The 20,014-nt window shown below is 38.0% G+C and overlaps 2 protein-coding genes and 1 pseudogene across 2 annotated transcripts; all 3 read right to left on the bottom strand.

Annotated features, from left to right (window-relative positions):
• Positions 1 to 119: 119 nt before the first annotated feature.
• Positions 120 to 4,768, bottom strand: LOC122073972 (aminoacylase-1-like). Its single transcript, XM_042638722.1, has 5 exons — positions 3,824 to 4,768; positions 3,479 to 3,741; positions 2,565 to 2,702; positions 1,988 to 2,227; positions 120 to 706 (listed from the first exon to the last, which is right to left on the bottom strand). The coding sequence occupies exons 1-5, from the start codon at positions 4,431 to 4,433 to the stop codon at positions 593 to 595; spliced, it is 1,365 nt and encodes a 454-aa protein (XP_042494656.1). The 5' UTR covers positions 4,434 to 4,768; the 3' UTR covers positions 120 to 592.
• A 125-nt stretch (positions 4,769 to 4,893) lies between these two features.
• On the bottom strand, positions 4,894 to 6,190 carry LOC122073973 (polygalacturonase non-catalytic subunit AroGP2-like). Its single transcript, XM_042638724.1, has 2 exons — positions 6,078 to 6,190; positions 4,894 to 5,971 (listed from the first exon to the last, which is right to left on the bottom strand). The coding sequence occupies exons 1-2, from the start codon at positions 6,123 to 6,125 to the stop codon at positions 4,994 to 4,996; spliced, it is 1,026 nt and encodes a 341-aa protein (XP_042494658.1). The 5' UTR covers positions 6,126 to 6,190; the 3' UTR covers positions 4,894 to 4,993.
• Positions 6,191 to 9,810: 3,620 nt separating this feature from the next.
• LOC122072590 lies at positions 9,811 to 16,794 on the bottom strand (annotated as a pseudogene).
• Between the last annotated feature and the right edge of the window lie 3,220 nt (positions 16,795 to 20,014).

Here is a 20,014-nt window from a genome sequence, read left to right as displayed (position 1 = left end):
GCAGTACCCACAAATAACAAATTGGGGGAAGATGCAGACGTCCATGAGAAATTGAGAATTAGCTTCCTTTCTGTTGGACACATGTTAAATGATAATAATATTCAAGCCATAGAAGCGTATCAACCAATCAAAGGCAAATATATCATTGTTATTGATTGCCCAAAAGAATCAGATTAATTTGATGTCTTGTCTTTTTCTCAACACTTAAAAAGGATATAGTTTCAGGCTTTTTCACTGAGGCCAAACCCTTGGGCACCCAGCGAGGCTTTCAAGATATGAGATGGCAACTACCAGTACAATTGTTGGCAGATGCTATAAAGGATTAAATTACAATGCGCCTCATTGGCAATCAGAACATACCCTCAAGTGATGATAATACTTGGATCAGATCATCAGAAGTCAGAACAATGTACAACCAGTGGAATACATCTCATATTTCATGCCAGTACACTGGGCATGGGAGATTGTGACCTCCATTTATGCATCTCTCTCTGTTACAATTACCAAGTGGAGATCATCCCTTATCCCTGCTACACTACAATGAAGCTAAAACATGTGCAGTCATGACAGGACACGGGCCATGTTTGCTCTCTTACAACTCGTCTCTGGAAGCAGCATTCCTTGAGTGCTCAGTGTAAGATGTGCAAGCTTCAATGATTGATTCATATATTTCAATTCCTTTCAGGTACTCCTCTTGATTTAGAAACTGCAACACAGTACAAAAAGTAGTTAAAAAGACAACAATAATTGGTTATCATAAATTATTTAGTTAGGACAATTAGAAAAATAAACAAATAAAAACAAGGTAACCAGGTAAGCAACAAGACAAAAAACATGCAACTCCAGTCGTCGTTTCTTTGTGATCAATGTATGAGTATAAATGTCCTAAGAAAAAAGAAAATGATGTAAGATTGGAAACTGATGCAACAGAAAAAGTCTGTACCAATTAGGGAGTATAAATGTTCCTAAGAAAAAAATAAAGGTTGTGAAGTAAAACATGCAAGTGAAAGAAGATTGGGCCCTGCTCTTTTACTTTAATGCTGGTCTTAAAATATGCTTAGGAAAAATATCTTCAGGGTTATGGTTCGCTATATCCAACCCAATTCAATTTCAGGTCCGATCTGGCCTGGACATATTCTAGCCTAATGGCCTGACTTGCAGGCAGGTTGGTGCAGGTTGATTCCTCAGTCATCATGACTTGAGATGCATTTGCAGCATGCTTTCCATGAAGTGCATCCTAAAATGGAGAGAATAACCACAAATATTGCACACTGCTTCTGCCAAGCAAGACCCACAGAAGTGGAAGGAAGCTGGTTATGAACCTGAGGGAGACCCGCTCTCCCCCCCACCCGGTCCCTCGGTGGTGGCCAAACATGGCCTAAATGTTGGACCAGGAAATCATCCACCGTCAATATAAAAAAAATGAACTAAAACACTTCCTCCTCTTTCCATCCAACAAGAAAATTTACGCAATGGACAATGATCCAATCCAACAACCAAGGGTTGGCCCCAAATTTTGACAGCTTTTCTGGTTAGACCATAAAGTAAGGTGGGCCTCAGTAGTTGTCCCAGCAGCCTATTGGACTAGAGAGCAGTTTGTTATCCTCTGAAGAAAAAGCTGCTCGCAGGGGAATGGTTCAAGACCACAAAAGGTAAACTTTGGAAATCAACCCTAACAGATTTTAACTCAGCAGAACAGGAAAAATTGCCAAATTTTGAAGAATTGCATTATATGGAGATCACACCAAACAGGTAAAGAGCAAAATATGTTAGAGCAGAAACATTTGGTTCCCAACATTATTATATTTGTGAATGCAGATCTTACTTCTAAAGGAAAACGGTATGTATTCATTTCTATGTTTAACGGAATTTGCTGTGCAGTTATATCTACAGAAAAAATGCAAACAAATGAGCAGACAACAAATATATGGGTACATGGAAAAGCCAAAAAGTGACAGTAAGCATAAAGAGAAAATTGACATATTACCTCATTATGGTCATGGAGCAGAATAGGAGTGTTTGCCATGGGGGAGAAGCCAATTGCTGCCAATGCTTGTTGCCTGAAGTATTGAGAATCTGTTGAGGCTGGAAAAACTTCTGGTTTGCCAAGTTTGCCATTAGCTTTCTTTACTGCCCCTTCTAGAAGTGCCCACCATGGATTAGAGCCATCTGTAACAGTGAGAACTGGCTTCCCAAACTCATCTAGAGTGGAAACCTTGATTTTAAACTGCCCCAAGCAAACATGGTCAGAATTGAAAAAATGCTTTGCCAAAACACAAACCTAACCATTCTGATGCTTCTGCTTTCACTATGGATATTTGACAGTTATGACAAAACATTCATGCACACAAAGATGAAGAAAAAGATGAGGACAGCTAATTTGGTGGCAGTTGTAGTAGTAATTTGCTTTTACTCTCTTCCTTTCTACTGATCCTGTTCACTTAAAATATTGACAACTGCTCTAGTGCAAGTTTAATGGCAAAGGAATTAATAAATTAATGCTTCCTTCCCCATTTCTAGCTTTGTTCCCAACAATAAGGATAACATTCCAAGTTCTTCCATACCTCAAATGACATGTTGCGCGAAGAAGGTGCCCATTCCTCTTCAATCCGTTTCTCCAGCAATTTCTCATCAGCAGTTGGTGGAATTCGAATATCAAAACCAGCTTCAGCTTCAGATGGCTGCAGATTCATTACGAACCCCTGACAGAAGGAATATGGAAGTCACATCAGAAAGGCATACCAAAATCTGAAGCTCCGGGGGGGGGGGGGAGAGGAGGGAGTGTAAGAATCTGTTGTTGGTTTTACGGAGTGCTTTTTGCCAGCTTTGGGGCCATGGAGGGTACTGAGCCCTTGACAAAATCCCCATGGTTAAACAGAACATTAAGAGGTCATGTCCGCATACATTCTTTGGGTGGACTCTCAAAGTTCTAAGGTTTTGATTGACAACATGGATTTTGAAGTTAGGTGAGTTCCTCAAAGCAGAAGCAATATTGATAAGCATTTCAGAGCAATATCAGCTTCTCTAAAGTTAAAAGATTTAATATGAAAAGAGAAGAAACAAACTGTTTCAATACAAAATATTTTCTTTAGATAATGCAGTGACCAGACAGAATTGGGTTTGAAGTTCATCGAATTAAATAGGATGTCACAAGTTCCAGTTCAATTGAATTCATGTAGCTAAATCCAATTTGAATTCTATTCACTAACAAGCCTATGCCAATATCCATTAGATGGGATCTCAAACCATCTCAAGTTCTATTTGGAATTTCTAATAATCACTTGGTCTGCAATCAATATGGTTGTTCGACCAAGAAGAATTATCAACTTTTTGAGAGTTCCCCGTGGAAATTAAACTTATGATTCCAATCAGAAATAGACTCTGATGACTAATCGAGTGCATTGATTTTACAAATTTGTTATCCTAAACACTTGTATTAATGCGGTTGTGCATTATTTATGCTAATACAAGAACTTACAGTTGGAGATGGCGTGCCAGCCTTCAAGAAGGCCATATTCACTGAAATGACATCTCCTTCTTCCTTCAAACCCGCTTTCACCATGTCAAATTGGGCAGCCCGGAACCTCCTCACAATCTCGATGCTCTTCATTAGGTTCTCCATTGCACTATTGTCGTAAAGTTTTGACCCATGACCAGGGGAACCAGAAGCCTTAAGCACAAGCCACCACGGGGACCTCTCCGCAAAGAAAACACGATAATTTTCATTCGTCGATGCCAGCCCTGTCAAGAGTTTCAAACCATAAAATTTAACCCTAATTCTGAAAATCACCTTACTTCAAAGTTCGAACAAACCTGATCTTACCTTCATCAAAGAGGATTCCAACATTCATTTTCTTGAATTCTTCGGACTCGGATAATTTTCCAGCTCCATCACGGCTGCTTATTTCCTCGTCTGGAACGAACGAAACGTAAACAGTCCTAACTGGCTGGAACCCAGAATTCTTCAATCGTCGGATGGCCTCCAGGTACTGCATCCCAACACACTTCATGTCCTGCGATCCTCTGGCATAGATATCTCCGGCCTGATCGATGTGAGCATCGAAAGGAGGGTGAACCCATTTCTGGTACTCGGCAGCTACCACGTCCGTGTGCGAATTCAAGAGAATGGAAGAGAGATGAGGGTTTGTACCAGGCCACTTGAGGAGAACAACAGGCTTACCCCTGACGAATTCAAGGGATTGCGATTCGAGGCCGATGGCTTTGGCTTGAGAGAGGATGAAATCGGCAGCTGCAGAGTAATCAGGGTTGGGGTGAGCTGTGTTGATTTGAAGATATTGTTGGAATCTGGAGATTATCGCCGATGAATCCTCTGGCAATGAAACAACTACTATCGATATGTATAAGAAGAATAGAAGCGAAATTAGAGGACGTGGAAGTGAAGAGGGAAAGCAAGTTCCATAAATTCCCTCCATCTTTTCAGGAGAGATATCAGTTAAGAACTGAACTCATCTGAAAGAACAAGAAGTGATTTGCTCTGCTTCTGATAGGGTTCTAACTTCTAAAGGTCAAACCAAAGCAATGGGCAATGGAGGCTGGAACAGAACAAAGGTTCCACAGAAAAAAATAATGGCGGCATGGTTTGAAAAATGGGCATCGGAACAGAATCGGCCGATTCAGATTGGATGGGATTCCTCCTTCACCATGGATTGAAAAATGGAGAAGTATTTTAAAAAAATTGCTCCATTGAGAACTTGTGGTCACGGGTTTTAATCTGGAAAAAATGTCTTTTTGGAAAGAAGGAGTAAGTTTGCATATAGTATGACCCTCCCTAGATCCTTCAGTGACCGGAGCCTCGTACACTAGATATGTCATTTTTATCCATTATGCTATATAGTTGAAGAACAAAATTATATTCAAACTGAAAGAACATAAGCAATCCAAAAGAGGTCATTATTTATCTTTCAAATATCATAAAGAGTAACATGTAACACAAACAAGAGATTTGGAAGACTTCTAAATCTTCAAAAGATGCTCAACCTTGAGTCTTTGTCCATACCAATCCATTCTCATTTATCCAATGACAGACTTCAATTAGACCTGGGCCAAAACCTAATAGCTTAAAAGCAAGATGGTTTGCATTCCAAATTGATGTGTCATAGTGACATGCCATGATCAAATGATTCAGTTTCTTCTGAGCATGTATTTCAACTGCATAAACTTTTACTTTTGGTATAACATGGCAATAATAGACTTGAAATAGAAATGGCATACTGTGACATATGAGAGGTGGTTTAGAGAGGTTTCCATGAATAAGTTCCACCGCTCCAATTCTAACATTCTCATAAGATCCTTCAATGCTCTCAGAACTCCATAAATTAATATGGTGTCCTAATTTCTTGACAACAAAATCAATGAGATCCTCAGCAGAAGTCACACAGATCCTCTGCTCCCCTGGAATGGGGCTTTTTTCACATGTCTTGAGGGTGATTTGAATATACTCATCAATGATTGATTCATCCACCACACCAAAAAGCTTCTTCAATTCCACTATCTGGGTAAAGGAAAATAGGATTTTTGTTGCCAAAGATCGCGGTAAGAACGACTTATATGACATTGGGTCCCGTAGATCTGGGATAGGCATGAAATCTCCTTCTTTCACCATTGATTCCCGGAAATATGGCAAACCCCCTTGGCTGACAACTGATAGAGATGTTTCATTTGGAACATGTTCATATTTCACTTTATCAATTCCATTCCATTGGGCTATTGGTGGAAAGGCTTTATCATCCATTGTCTTCTTCACTATTGCATTTGTAGAACAAGCAACATTAGCTAGCTTACAGAATGAAAACAAGTGAGAAGACAATTTATTTTCGTCTATAAGTTTCGTAAATACTGCCACGTGATGGAGGTTTAATGGAGAAGCCTTTGCAGTTAACCAATGTGGAGGGTGTAGAAGACCAATATGCTCTTCCCAGTACTGTGAAAAGGCATTTTCAGCTTGAGAACCCTACAATTTTAAGGGGAAAAAATAGCAACCAAGTAAGAAAGATAAACCAGGAATAAGCAATATCGTGTTGAAATGGATGGATAATGGAAAAGCTTCATTTTCTTACACTAAAGTATGCTACTATCAGAAGTCCAAGGAACTGAATTGGATGCATGATGGGGGAATTGAAATAGAGAAGAAAATCAGTTGAGAGTTGAGACAGTCCCTTTGTGGAATGGGTTTGTTGCATGGAGAGGGAGGTGTTTGAATTTATATAGTGGAAAAAGTTTTGTAGTACCAACAAATAAGAAAAGGGGAAATAATAGAAATTATTGGGAGAGCACAACCCCTGGTGGTGTCGAATCTGGATCCTCTCCCCAAGTGGTGACCTCCCCAGATGGATGACTATCCATCCATTGGGAATCTCCACTCCATTTGACTCTCTCTGGCCGCTAATCAGATGTAGTGAAGATTCCATCTGGACAGCTCCCAGCCATACTAGGATGGTAACTCCTCTCCCCATGTGGGGAGCTGATCCGGACTTGGTGTTGCCTACCTCTACCAAGACTTCAAGACCTACAATTATACAATAGTGACCCCCATTTGATGTCCTATATATATATATATATATATTTCTTGTGAAGAACTTAAGCGATACATTTTAAGGTTAGAATAACATCCCATGTGATTCGTTATATGAATAATTTAAATTGCTAATCTAAGAACTAATTTTGAGACTTTTCAGATTAGAAAGCATGATCAAGGAAGGAAAAACTTTGAGAAAAGGGAAACTTAAATTTTTAATCATAACAAGAATTGATAAGAAAAATTTAAGCATGGAAAAGATAACACAATTATTATTCAAAAATAGATTTTGCTATTGGATAAATTGATTAAGATATATCTAATGAAAGAAACTTATCTGTTTGAGCAAAGGTTTTTGGATGCTAAGTGGAAATCAGTAGATTGATATCAAATTTTACCATATAGAAATTGATGTTGCAATTCAACCTTATTGATACTTAGAAAATAGTCGATGGCAACATGCCAAAGAATTTTAGTCTCAAATTCAAGCACATACCCTCTCATGCATTGGCATATTCATTGTATTTTCAGTTTTCTATTTCTTTAAAGAAAATGCATTTTCATTGGATTTCAAAAAAAAATAATAATAATAATAAAATAATTAAAAAATTGCCACTTGATCCACTTCATTTTGATTATAAATTTACATGTGGCAAGGAACATTGGATCTTCTACTTAGTTCATAAAAATTCAATTTTAGCTAATATAACACTTGGTGGATATTCATGGTAGTCTAAGTATATCACCCGGTTACTAAAACTTCTTCCAAGGTTTATAGATATGATTATTGATTGATGAAAAATATTTCTTTTTTATCCCTCCTCTCATCTTCTTTTCTGACTCCAATATTTCAAATGATTATAGGTAATCTTGATATCTACTCTATCTGGCCATCCATCTATATTTTAAGTCCTTCAGTAAGATCATCCATTTGCACCATTTCCTGCTCTAAAATCCAGTTCACTGTCACTAATATGAGATATAAGTAAAAATGTACTTCTACTACTTACAAAAAGGTACTTCTACTACTTACATTTTCATTGCTTGTAATCACCATACACAGATTAAAAGAAAATATTTCCACCAAAATTGGTTTGAATCATTTTTCTCTATTAGGTAAAAGCTTCCTATAAAACAGAATTAGTTTTTGCCACATAAACTGAGACATTAATAATTCCAAACAGTTCCATAATGGGTATAGTTTGGATTGACCACATGTCAGATTTGAATTCCAACTTGAATCTTACCTTCCTTGTATTGTCATTTTCCCATCTATTTTTAGCCATCCATTTCTTAACTATTACCTCAAAAGTTAGATTTTAAAATAGTTAAATGCTTATTTTGCCACACATTCAAATCCATTAGATCTCAAATTTGACATTCAAGTAAAGGGATGCTGACCCCTACCTGCCTAAAAACTTAGGCCTTACTTCATTTGCTACACGACAAATATTAGGCGATGGAGGAAACTATTGCAATGATAAAACAGTTCATTTAGAACAAAATTTTGTTGACTTGATCTCCACATGATCAATCATCCATTTGTAAGTTTTTTAGCCCGAAATGTTCACGTCAAGATATAATGCCATATTTTTCTATTTCTTTTCTTGGGTAGTCACAAAAATTTGTTGAAAACTCGACTTTGACAAACCTAGGACAACCATTAAAAATGCAAGTGTAGAAACCCCATTATGGTGGGCCATACAATAGAGATGTCATAGAATTTTATTTTATTTTTTTCATTAATGATAATTGTGTGTAAACTCAATAGACTTGTACTTGTTTTTATATGAAACCTAATTTCTTTTGTGATAGGTAAGCCTCAAGTAAGATAAGGTCAGGTACCTCACCCGCCCCCCAAGATAGAGAAGAATTAAGAAGGCAATTACTCCAAAAGAAAAGAGATTCCAATCCTTGCCCATTGGGGTTTCTATCAATCCCCACGGGGTGGGGAGAAGGGTTGGGAGCTCTTGCACCAAAATAAATAAATAAATAATAATTTCACATTTTACTCCAATTACCAGAATTTTATGCACTTAAGAAAGGATATTATTATCCAAAAAAGTTGCCAAGGAAGATATAGCTATAACAACCAAACTATTACATACACTTTTACAATTGCACCCCACTAAAACAATAACATATGTCGTGCACAATCCAAAATGTTGTGAATTCAACAAGTATTTAACATTCAAAAAGGAAGCTGCATACAAAAACAAGAAAAGGTGAATAAGAAAAGTGTGTTCAATGAAAAAGACCCAAACCTTCCCCTAAAAAAGGTTACAGATCACTTAATTCCCTTAACATTCTTGACTTACTAAAAAATTGTGACATTATAAATTTTTGAAAACAAAAAACACATCAACAAAACATTGATATCTTGAAGTTTAATTTAATTATAAAACTTTTTTCTGAAGAACCTAAGCCATACAATTTTTTAGGTTAAAACAACTTCCCATGTGATTTGTTCTATGAATAATTCAATTGCTGCTCTAGGAATCAATTTTGAGACTTTTGGTTCAAAATGCATGACCACGGAGAAAAACTTTTAAAGGAATGAAAGCTTGAAATTTTAATCATAACAAGAATTGGCAAGAAGAAAATAAGTAGAAAAAATAACAAAGTTGTTATTCAAGTAAATTTTGGTATAATAGATAACGAAGACGTCCCTAATGTAGCAACAAGCTAGATTTTTTGTTTTAAAATCTTTATAGCAAAAAAATTTTGACTAGCAAGCTCTAGAGGGTACCTCTAGATCATAATCAAGTTTCACCACATGGAAGGGTGATGTGGTAATTTCAACCATATAGATATTGAGAAAATGGTTCAGGGTTGGCAACTTCTCATAGTTAGTCTTTTTGTTTTTAGTAAAGTCACATTTAGTCTTTGAATCAAGGATATATCCTCATATGTATGGGCAGATTTACTTGTATTTTCAGCTGTCCATTTTTTTTAATAAATTATATATTTTCAATTGTTTTATTTGAAAGATTTATTTTTTCATTTGACCAACTCTAAACATGACATGTTTAGAAGGGGACTTTGGTAGCTACATATCTACAAAATTTCAGCTCAAATGTGCTAAGTGGGTAGATGTTTATGACATCTAAGATATCTTGGACTACTAAAACTTCTCCCAAGATTAAAATACATTCATGAAGAAAATGAATTCATTTCCCCTTGTCATCTTGTTTCCACCCCCTTCCCCCCCCCCCCCCCCCCCCCCCCCCCCACCCCCACCAATAAATTCAATTGAATGCTAATGTTGGCTCAAATGATTATAGGCAGTCTTGATCTCCCAACATTTTTTTTTGTCATACTCAAATTTGCAATGCTCCTTAATTAGTCAAATGCAAATTGATTAGCCTTTCAAAAACTAGGAACTACATCTTTGAGTAAACTCCTTAACAAGCTTTGCAAATGAAGAGGACTTGTTCCCTAGCAGTTTGGTTGGGGAATCATATTCAAGTACAAGGCCTGTTGAAGACAAGAAAAATGTTAATGTGATTAGATAAGCACCAGAAAAGAAGCAAAAGATGTAGTACCAAACTCAACTGATGAACACATTTCATTGTGGTGTATTAACTGCTAGCTAGCTACTAACCATTATCGAGAAGGAGGACCATATCAATATCAATAATTGATGTAATCCTATGTGCAATTGTGATGATAGTAGACCCTGAGAAATGTTGATTAAGCGTCTGTTGAATTAGATAGTCAGTCGTAGCATCCACTGATGCAGTAGCTTCATCGAGTACTAACACTTTGCTCCTTTTGAGTAATACCCGCCCTAAGCAAACTAGTTGTTTTTGACCCATGCTCCAATTCTCTCCATTCTCAGTTACTATGAAAACCACCAAATGAAAATGGGTTAGCTATTAAGTATATATATTGATTAACTTATGTATAGAGCGAATATTTGAAGAAACCAACCTACAGAATCTAGCTTCCCTTCCTTTTTTCTAATTTCATCACCAAGCTGGCATTTGTCTAAAGCCTAAGACAACAAAAAAAGTCTATATCAACTCTTCATTTTTTCTTAATTATTCAAGACGACATAGAATTGATCATTAAATATGAGTGAAGAAAAATATGAAATAAGCAAGAAAGAGGTGCCAAGTGAAAATGGAAAATATACAGGGTAATAAACTAGTGCATTTCCAAAGTCCTAAATAAAGAAATATCTTAGACTAAATTTGGCTCAAAGATGATCTAGTGCATCCAATGAAATAATTTTAACATCTTAATAAAAAGATCTTCAAGGAAAAAAAAAAAATAGAGATACATGTCATAATTAGTTAATTGCGATGCATTTGCTTTGTGTGCAATTAAAAATTATTCATCAAATGAAAAATGCGCACCTCCCAAATTTGTTCATCAGTGTATTCTTCAAGAGGATCAAGATTTCTTCTTAAAGTACCCTCAAACATTGTTGGGTCTTGTGGGATGATGCTCAATTTTGACCGTAAGTCATGAAGGCCAATCTTGGAGATGTTAATACCATCTACCAAAATTTTACCGGCTACAGGTTCAAGCATACGGAAGAGAGTTTGTACAAGAGTTGATTTACCACTTCCTGTTCGCCCTACAATACCAATTTTCATCCCTCCAGGGAAAGTGCATGTGAGACCTCGCAACACAAAAGGAAGGTGTGGGGCATACCTAACCTACATATATTAACAAATTATAAAGCTTAGCAAAAATCCATAAGAGCAGGAATAACTATCCAACAACATTAGTTTTTAGTGGTTCTATTTCATAAAACGAGGAAGTAATTCTCATGACGAATATGTGAGGAATTCAGATCGAGGAATACCTGTAGATCAATAATATCAATTTTCCCTTCTGATGGCCATTCACAACTTGGTCTATTTTCTTCTACCAACAAAGGGGGTTCACTTGGGATGCAGGTGTACTGCAACATTCTCTCAACAGATATAATTTTATTCTCAAGTCTGCTAAGATCCCATACGACCCCATGCATACTAAGACTAAGCCCATATGTGACTGCTAAACCCAAAATACCTTAAAAAAAGAGAAGAAAAAAAAAATCAAAAGGATGTCTTCATGTAAGCAATTAATCATGGTTACCCGAAAATGATGATTTTATAAGATCTCAAGTTCAATATTTTTACTTGGACTGAGTACTCCCTTCGGCACTGAAATCAAGAAAACCAAAGAGATAGCATAAGCAATGCATGTCAACATATCCACACGGAAGCATAACCACTCCATTGCACCAGAGATATGAAATTTGGGTCGAGAATACCCATCCACGAGGTTGAGGTTTGTGTCCATAAACTTCTCTTCTTGATTGAAGCACCTGATTGTGGTTAAACCTAAACTAGATTAAGCAAAATGTTGTATAATTGGAGCTTGGCATATTCCGATCAACCGTGAAAGTTCTCGTGCTGCAGATGAGTAGTATCGCTGCAAGTCAATCATAAAAAAAGGAAATTATGTAAAATATAATGATTAATGAATGTACAGTGAATGATAAAATGATCTAAGCTTTTCTTATAGAATTTCTTAAGGTAAGCTAGTTATATTTAGATGGTTGATGGTGACACCATCATTATAGATAAAAATTTCATTTTATTGTATTTACTTCAAATTTTGAATAGTTATTATTTTCTATTCTCATTAGATGTTGTTGAATTATTTAAGTTACTTACTTGTATATTGACTATATCCTAAATTTCCATGTACGTGATGTTAAGTCTGCCAACATCTTACTTGATGAAAATCTCATGGCGAAGGTTGCTGATTTTGGGCTTTCGAAGACAGGGCCTGAGATCGATCAGACCCATGTGAGCACTGCAGTTAAAGGAAGTTTTGGGTATCTTGATCCAGACTGGATATTTCAGAAGACAACAACTGACTCAGAAGTCGGATGTGTACTCATTCGGGGTGGTTTTATTTGAAGTCCTTTGTGGAAGACCTGTAATTGAAATTGATACATCCCTTCCATCAGAGATGGTTGGCTTGGGTGAATGGGCAATGAATTGGGAAAAGAGAGGGCAATTAGAGCAAATCATAGATCCTAATCTCGTTGGTGACTCTTTAAGGAAATTTGCAGAGACAGCTAAAAAATGCCTGGCTGAGTATGGTGTTGATCGACCCACAATGGGGGATGTGTTATGGAATCTAGAATACACACTTCAACTGCAGGAGAAAATAGCCACACAAAATGATACAAATCAGACAGGTGATCTCTCCTCAATGGTGAACTACGATATCGACAGTGAGGAGACTAGTCTTACTGCTGAACATTTGGAGTCATCTCATATGGATGACATTTCAAGCTGTGAACGCTGAATGAAGGAAGACATTAAGGAAAGAGCTAGGTTTTATGTTACTGTAGATTTTAGCCTTATGTTTGTGATATCAAGCAGATCCAAGAAGACCATCATGGAGCTAACTGGATCAAATGACTTACCCTTTCCCACCAAAGAAATGCTTCAGTAGTTTTTGCCTTGTACAGGTGATTTTATGGATTTTACAGGCTCATGGATCTTCTAATTTTGTTTTTGTGGTTTCCATTTTTTGTTTTTAATGAAACTTCTAATCATATTATCAAATTTTAAATTCAATTAATAACCTCATATGTCCATGTCTAACTTTTTATTTTTTTCAAATAAAATTTCTAATGATGGACATAACAATATGGCTTTATTTAGCCTCTCTAAAGCACTTGAATGTGCAATATAGTGCAAAGATACAATATAGTGAAACATTGCTACTTCACTTACAATAAGTGCAATAATTTTAGTGTTGACAAAGCAAATTCAAATTCACTGATCAAACAAAGCTTGAACCAACTTGTATTATGGCTTGCCAAATATAGGAAATTATGGTTGAGCTTGATCTGGAATTTTAATTATGAAAAGTCGAAGTAGCTATAGAAATACCTGGTACCAAATGCATGTCATAGTCATCGGGATAAAAAGTATCAACATTTTCCATTCAACCTGTGAAATTACTGCAGCAGTTCCCAAGAAGTCAATGATTGAGATAAGAAGTTCTTCAAATTGATGTGGAACAGCAGTATCAACTGCACTTTGATCTATAGATACCTGTATAACAAATTAGTGTTTATTAAAATTTAAAAGCATATTAACTTTATGGTGATCAAACAACATCCCTTGGATCTCAGGAGTAGATAAGCATATTTACTAACCCTATTTAGAATCCTTCCATTTGGAGTAGAATCATAAAATGACAATGGAGCACGAAAAATGCACATATGCATGTTGTTAAAGAGAATAGAAGATGTCTTATATCCAACAGTTGCAATGAGCATGGATCTTATAAATACGCAAAGAGAGCTTCCAAGGAACAAAACAACATAAACAGAGATGAGAGTGGATCCTCTTGCATGCGGTCTCTCATCCTCTGAAATGGGAGTAGCCAATACCATCCAGTAACTACTACCTATTTGGAGAAGCTGAAAAAGAATTTGTGCCAATAATATCAATGGTACAAAAGCCCCTTTATATGTAGTGGTAATATACCTCCAGTAGATTGAAAGACTAACCCCACCCTTTTCTCTTTCTTCTTCTTGAACAAGTTGTCCTTCTTGCCCAACTAGTTTTTTTGTTTTGCAGTCTTCAGTTTTCCTTTCTTCATCATCTTGAATAGACTTCTCGCCACACAACATATTACCATCATCCTCACCACTAATTAAATTATCCAAAGCAGTATCATGTTCCACAGAATTAAAACCTGCCAAAGCTTTCTTATGTACGCCTACTAAGTCCATAAAGTCGGTTCTTAAACTAAGAATTTCTTCGTACTTTCCTGCTTGAGTAATCTTTCCATTTCTCATAACCTGTCAAACAAGATAAGGTAAATAATCACTCAAATGAGATTGAGGGACTTGAAGTTTTGGAAGGAAAAAAAAAATGACATAATCTCACCAGGATAAGATCAGCAGAAGGTAGAAACTCTACTTGGTGGGTAACATAAATTACTGTTTTTGAACTTAAAATTCCCAGCAAACACTCCTGTCATAAAAGTTTACACACTCACATTTAGGCCCTCAAAAAGAATTTCTCCTCACTAAAAAGAGCTAAATAGTTTTTGTATTAATATAATTTTTTCTTCAAAATGATAGGTTTTATGCAAGAATATGCATCACTCAATATCATGTGTCTATATGTCTTGTTTGCTTAGATAGCCATTATTCATTCTTCTTAGATTGATTTTTTAGATCAAACTCAGCTATTGGTGAACAAATTATTATGTAAACAACGAGATCTATAGCTTCAAGACAAACTCAATAAGGAAAGCTTCGGACATAAAAGGCAAAGAGAAGTTACCTTAAATAGATGAGTTCCTGTGTGAGCATCTAGGGCACTAAAAGGATCATCAAGCAAATAAATATCAGCATCATGGTACAAAGCACGTGCAATCTGGATTCTCTGCTTTTGCCCACCACTCAAGTTGGTCCCCCTCTCCCCTATAATAGTTTGGTCCCCAAAGGTAAACAATTCTAGGTCTTTTTTCAATGAACATGCTTCAAGGATCATCTCGTACCTTTTCTTATCCATCTTCTTACCAAACAATATATTGTCTATTATCTTTCCACTCTGTATCCAAGGTGATTGTGCAACATAGGCCTTCGTCCCATTCAACTTGATAGTTCCAGATATCTTTGGAACTTCTCCCAATATACATGAAAGAAGACTAGACTTTCCTGACCCAACAGAACCACAAACAGCCACTCTCATACCATGGTTCACACAAAAATTAAGATCTTTTAATGTGAGATTTAGAGGATGAAGGGTCCATGAGAAATTCCCCTCGACTATCTCAACTGCAACCCCAACACTATCTTTTGGAAGCTTCTGTACTATATTCAAATTAAGATCATCAAGACAAAGGAATGAAGCTATCCTGTCAAGAGAAACTTTGGTTTGTACTACCATGGAGATTGTGTCTGGGAAATTATAAATAGGTGACCGCAATATGTCCAATGTTGCAAGTGCAGATAGAATCTTCCCTGAGTCTAGTGGGATTTTTGTTAGTATACAAAACCCAAAAGTAACCATAGATACAAACATTGTAGCAGACAAGTAGACAAAGGAAATCATAGCCGATGAATAAAGTAGTTTTTTTAACCATTTTGTTTCAAAATTCCTGAAATCAATTATCTTTGCCAAGAATTCCATCTCCCAACCCTGAAGCTTGAGAATCTTCATATTCCTTAGAGCCTCAGACGTCACCTTCATCCTTCTATCCTTTGAACCCATTAATCCCCCTTGAAATTTTTGTTGTAATTTCCCCAGTGGAACATATGCTAACACCAAAATTATTGTGGCAACAAAAGCTACAAAGGAAGCGATCCCGAGGCTGTTGTACAAGAGCAAAAATCCTAGAATAACTTGAAGAGGCACCTTCCATATATCATGCAAGTACCAACTAAAAAAGCCAATCCTCTCAACATCAACACTCATCAAATTAATGTTCTCCCCACTAGTTTGGTCATGCTTTGAATGGCTTGAAAGCTTGAGACCTTTGTTATATATTATTGAGAACAAGGCAGCTTGAACCTTAATTACCATCTTTCGCAATTGAAAGAACAAGTGTCTCTCTGAGATGCACCCTATGAGCTTTGAAAGAATAAAAATAAACACTAATGCATAGCCTTTATTTTTTATTTGGTGAGCACTATTGAGATACTGAACAAATGATTTAATAAGATATGGTCCAACATAAGAAGTCAATGTGTATACAATGGATAATAGACCCGTCCATAGAATGTCTTTCCATCTTGAGAGAATCAATGCCTTTACCAACTTAAGTGTGCTTACCTGATCACCATTAACACAGCCATTACCATCAAATTCAAGTTTATTTTTAAAATGACAAAAGACCACATTTGCACTATCACAATTGGCAAGTTGAGGAACATCTTCAAGATCCAATGTTTTCTTATATCCAAGTGCAATCAAAGGGCGCATCCACGCAAAAGTTATAACACTAAGAAGATTAGAATTTGCATAAGGAATTACAGTCTCTCTGCTGACATGTCCATCATCATAATTGTTCCCATTAGAGCTATTTTTCACAAGAGGCTCCAAAATATTGAGATCTTCATCTGACCCCTTACCAAAGAACCCAAAATAACAAAAGAACAAACCAGCAATAATGGATACAACATCAGAGACCCATAGTAGGAACGGTAAGGACGAATATTTCCGATACAATCCAAGATGTATGACAAGAAAAAAACAAGACATTAGGAAGTTGAAGGCCCACCAAGTCCTCAATAGAATGGGGAACCTATGCTCATTTGAATGAGAAAACTGGATGTACAGATAAGCAAAGATCATAAACCAAGTGATTGTTCTGAATGCAAAATCCAATTGGACAAAAAGCTTTAGATTAAGCCAACCATGTCCATATTCGGAGAGATAGCTTAGCATGCATAGGAGAAGATAACAGAGAGATAGACCCATGCAAGATAGAAGGGTTGGCCAATAGTATAAAAAGTATGTATTCTTCAACATTGGTTTCGAAATTTGTAAAGTGGGTATCATGCATCTCTTATAAACCCAATAAATGGATAAAACTTGTAATAACCCGCTTCTTAAACCCGGTCTGATTTCGCGGTTGAACCGGTTGAACCATGCAGGAACCGAGCCAGAGGATGTTAGAGCGGGTTCCTTATGGGCTATGATGGCACGGGTGACCTTAAACACCGGCTGGCCCGACAAGTCTGAGCCAGTGCCAGAAGAGACGGGAGTACCCAAACCGTGTACGTGCACCTACCATAAGGCTATGTACGGATAGAACAGGTATTATATCCGTATTTTAAGATTATGTACGTATGCTACATTGTATGCTTGGGGTAGGGTCCGAGCCGAGGTCAGAGCCCGGTCAAAATCCCAAGTTTTGACTCTCGGATGGGTAGGACCGGTGGGTACCCCACCCACCTGAGTGACCCATCCGACACTATTCACTTAATTAGGAATAGTATATAAGACCTTATGATTTCCTTCTTTTCCTTTTTATTTCCCCCGTACGTTTGGGAGAAAAGTACAGAGGAGAGAGAAAAAAAGAAAGGGAAGAAGAAAGGAAGAGGAAGAAAGGGAAGATTTCAGCGGCGCCGGAGCTCGATCTCGCCATTCCGGTGCCGGAAGAGTAATCTTCAACTCGAGATCTACAGTTGGAGGTAAGTAAAGCTGGGTTTTATGAGCATTAACCATACCCACGCTTTAAACCCTTGATTCGTGTATGGTTTCTCAAGATCTTGTAAACACCCTTTGAAATGTTGAATCTAAGGTTTAATAGATGATTATTGTGTTGATCTTGAAGGATTTGAAGAGTTATTGACAAGATAGAAGGAGCATTGTGAGTTGGAAGTGTTTTGAAGTGTTTGGAGTCATTCTTGAGCAAAGAAGGTAAGATGGTTCCCCTCACTCGAATCTAACTTAGATCTAAGCTAGAACCATCCCATAGGACTCTAAAGGTGTGAAGAATGGGTTGGGAAAAGCCCTATTTGGATCCCCAAGGAATGGAGGAAATGGAGAAGAAACTGGGGTTTTTCCGCCAAAACCGGCGGGTGCAACCGGCGGGTCCCTACCCGCCTGAGACACCCACCCGAGAGGACCAGAGGGTTCTGGCCAAACCGGCGGGTAGGACCGGCGGGTCCTACCGGCGGGTCCATACCCGCCGGTCCCAAACCGGCGGGTTGGACCGGTGGGTCCCTACCCACCTGTCTGGCACCCACCCGTGTGGCCCCGAGGGTGATCCGGGGGTCCGATTGAGCCCAAATCGGACGTGTGACCTTCTTTCGACGTTCTAAACACGATTTTAAAGTCGGATTTCATTAATTTTGATTCTAAAATGGTGAAGTACTAACCCCGCTCAATTATGTTAGGTTCACCAAATCATACCCGATTCGCTCCGGATCTCGCCCGTACCGAACGAGACTTCGTGTACGCTACAGGTAAGTGGAGAGAGGACGTTTGGCCTTGTTTCAAGGCATTTGTTTGGCATTCATATAACTATATCTAATTTAGTCATGTCATCATGAATATGCTATATAGATTAGTCATTCCACTCATTGATGTGCATATATGTTATGTTTACTTTCAATTGCAAATTAAATGAGACGTTATATGTTGAATGTGGACATCATGTTGCATAATGCATTGATAGATTAGAGGCCGTGGTCGGCTTGGAAACGAATGCATTGGTGGCCCGTGGTATGGGACACGGAGGCACTATGCAGTCGTACTGCATATAGGGGCATGCGGTATTAGGATTCTCACCATCCCGTGCTACGACCCTTCCCAACAGGGGTTGAGGTGTTGGGTTGCCATTTGGGGGGAAGCAGGGGTCGCGGTTGTCGGACACTGTGGCGGTTAGGCATTACGCCCGGCGAGTCATGTAGGACAGTCGGCAACCCCGGTGGTATTTCAACAGGGCCAATCGTACTGCTTTTAAATTGCTGGAGTCAGCACTGTCATTTAATTTATTTACATTTCTGTTGAGAGCCGGTGGACGGCATTGTCTTTATTTTTCCGAGTACTCACGGTGGGCCTTCTCCAACAGCCCTATGGGTGTATCGTGGGAGGGAGTTCGCGGCTCGTACCCGGAGTATACGTGCACTGTGGTTGTAGTAGCACTAAAACCAAAGACTTAGTAATGTTGATTAGGTGTATGTGATTTAAAATGACTTGCATGGCATGTAGTGCATATGATGTGTGGACTGTGGTGTGTGGTCCACCTCTCTACTTACTGAGCTAGTGAGCTCATTCCACGTGTACACCCCTTTTTAGATGATTTTGCAGGTCATGAATCTGAGGAGCATGGGGTGGGTCCCACAGTCGAGTTTCCTGAGGAGGACTGGTGGACCCCTGAGGAGTTTGAGCACGGCGTAGACTGCGCGTGTGAGAGCTGTGCTGCGGGACAGCGGTTCTGAGGCCGAGCTGAGCTCCAGCCTTGATACCGAGCCGAGCTGTGTACTCTGATGATTTTGATGATTTACTGTATATACTTGATACTTGGACTTTATTCTTTTTGTGTATATATCACGCCTTCGGGCCCAAATGTATATAATTATGGTATCATCATTTGGGTATCAAGTATATGGGAATTATTTACAGGTAAAACTTAGTCTTCCGCTGATATGATGAATTGATGTTAGTGTGTGTATGCTGTGGTGGAATACAGTATCTGATGATCCTGGCAGGTTTGGGTTAACCGGTGTTAACTCGGTCACCGCTCCGGTTCAGGGTGAACGGGGTGTGACAGAGAGCCTTGGAGGGACAACGTTCTTCTTCTAAAAAGCTTGCTCGTGTCTAAGGGAGTCACACCCACGCTCAACAAGTATTCCTCTTCCATTAACTTAAGACCCTACCTATTCGTGGTTTCTCCATTGAAGACCCTATTTGGGTCTCTTATCTATCTGAATGTTTTACACACTGAAAGAGACTGATACTCTGGAGTTTTTCTCCAACAAAAATG

This window comes from Macadamia integrifolia, chromosome 3, assembly GCF_013358625.1.
Source record: "Macadamia integrifolia cultivar HAES 741 chromosome 3, SCU_Mint_v3, whole genome shotgun sequence".
In the NCBI taxonomy this organism is placed as follows: domain Eukaryota; kingdom Viridiplantae; phylum Streptophyta; class Magnoliopsida; order Proteales; family Proteaceae; genus Macadamia; species Macadamia integrifolia.
This window is presented reverse-complemented; position numbering and strand designations above follow the sequence as displayed.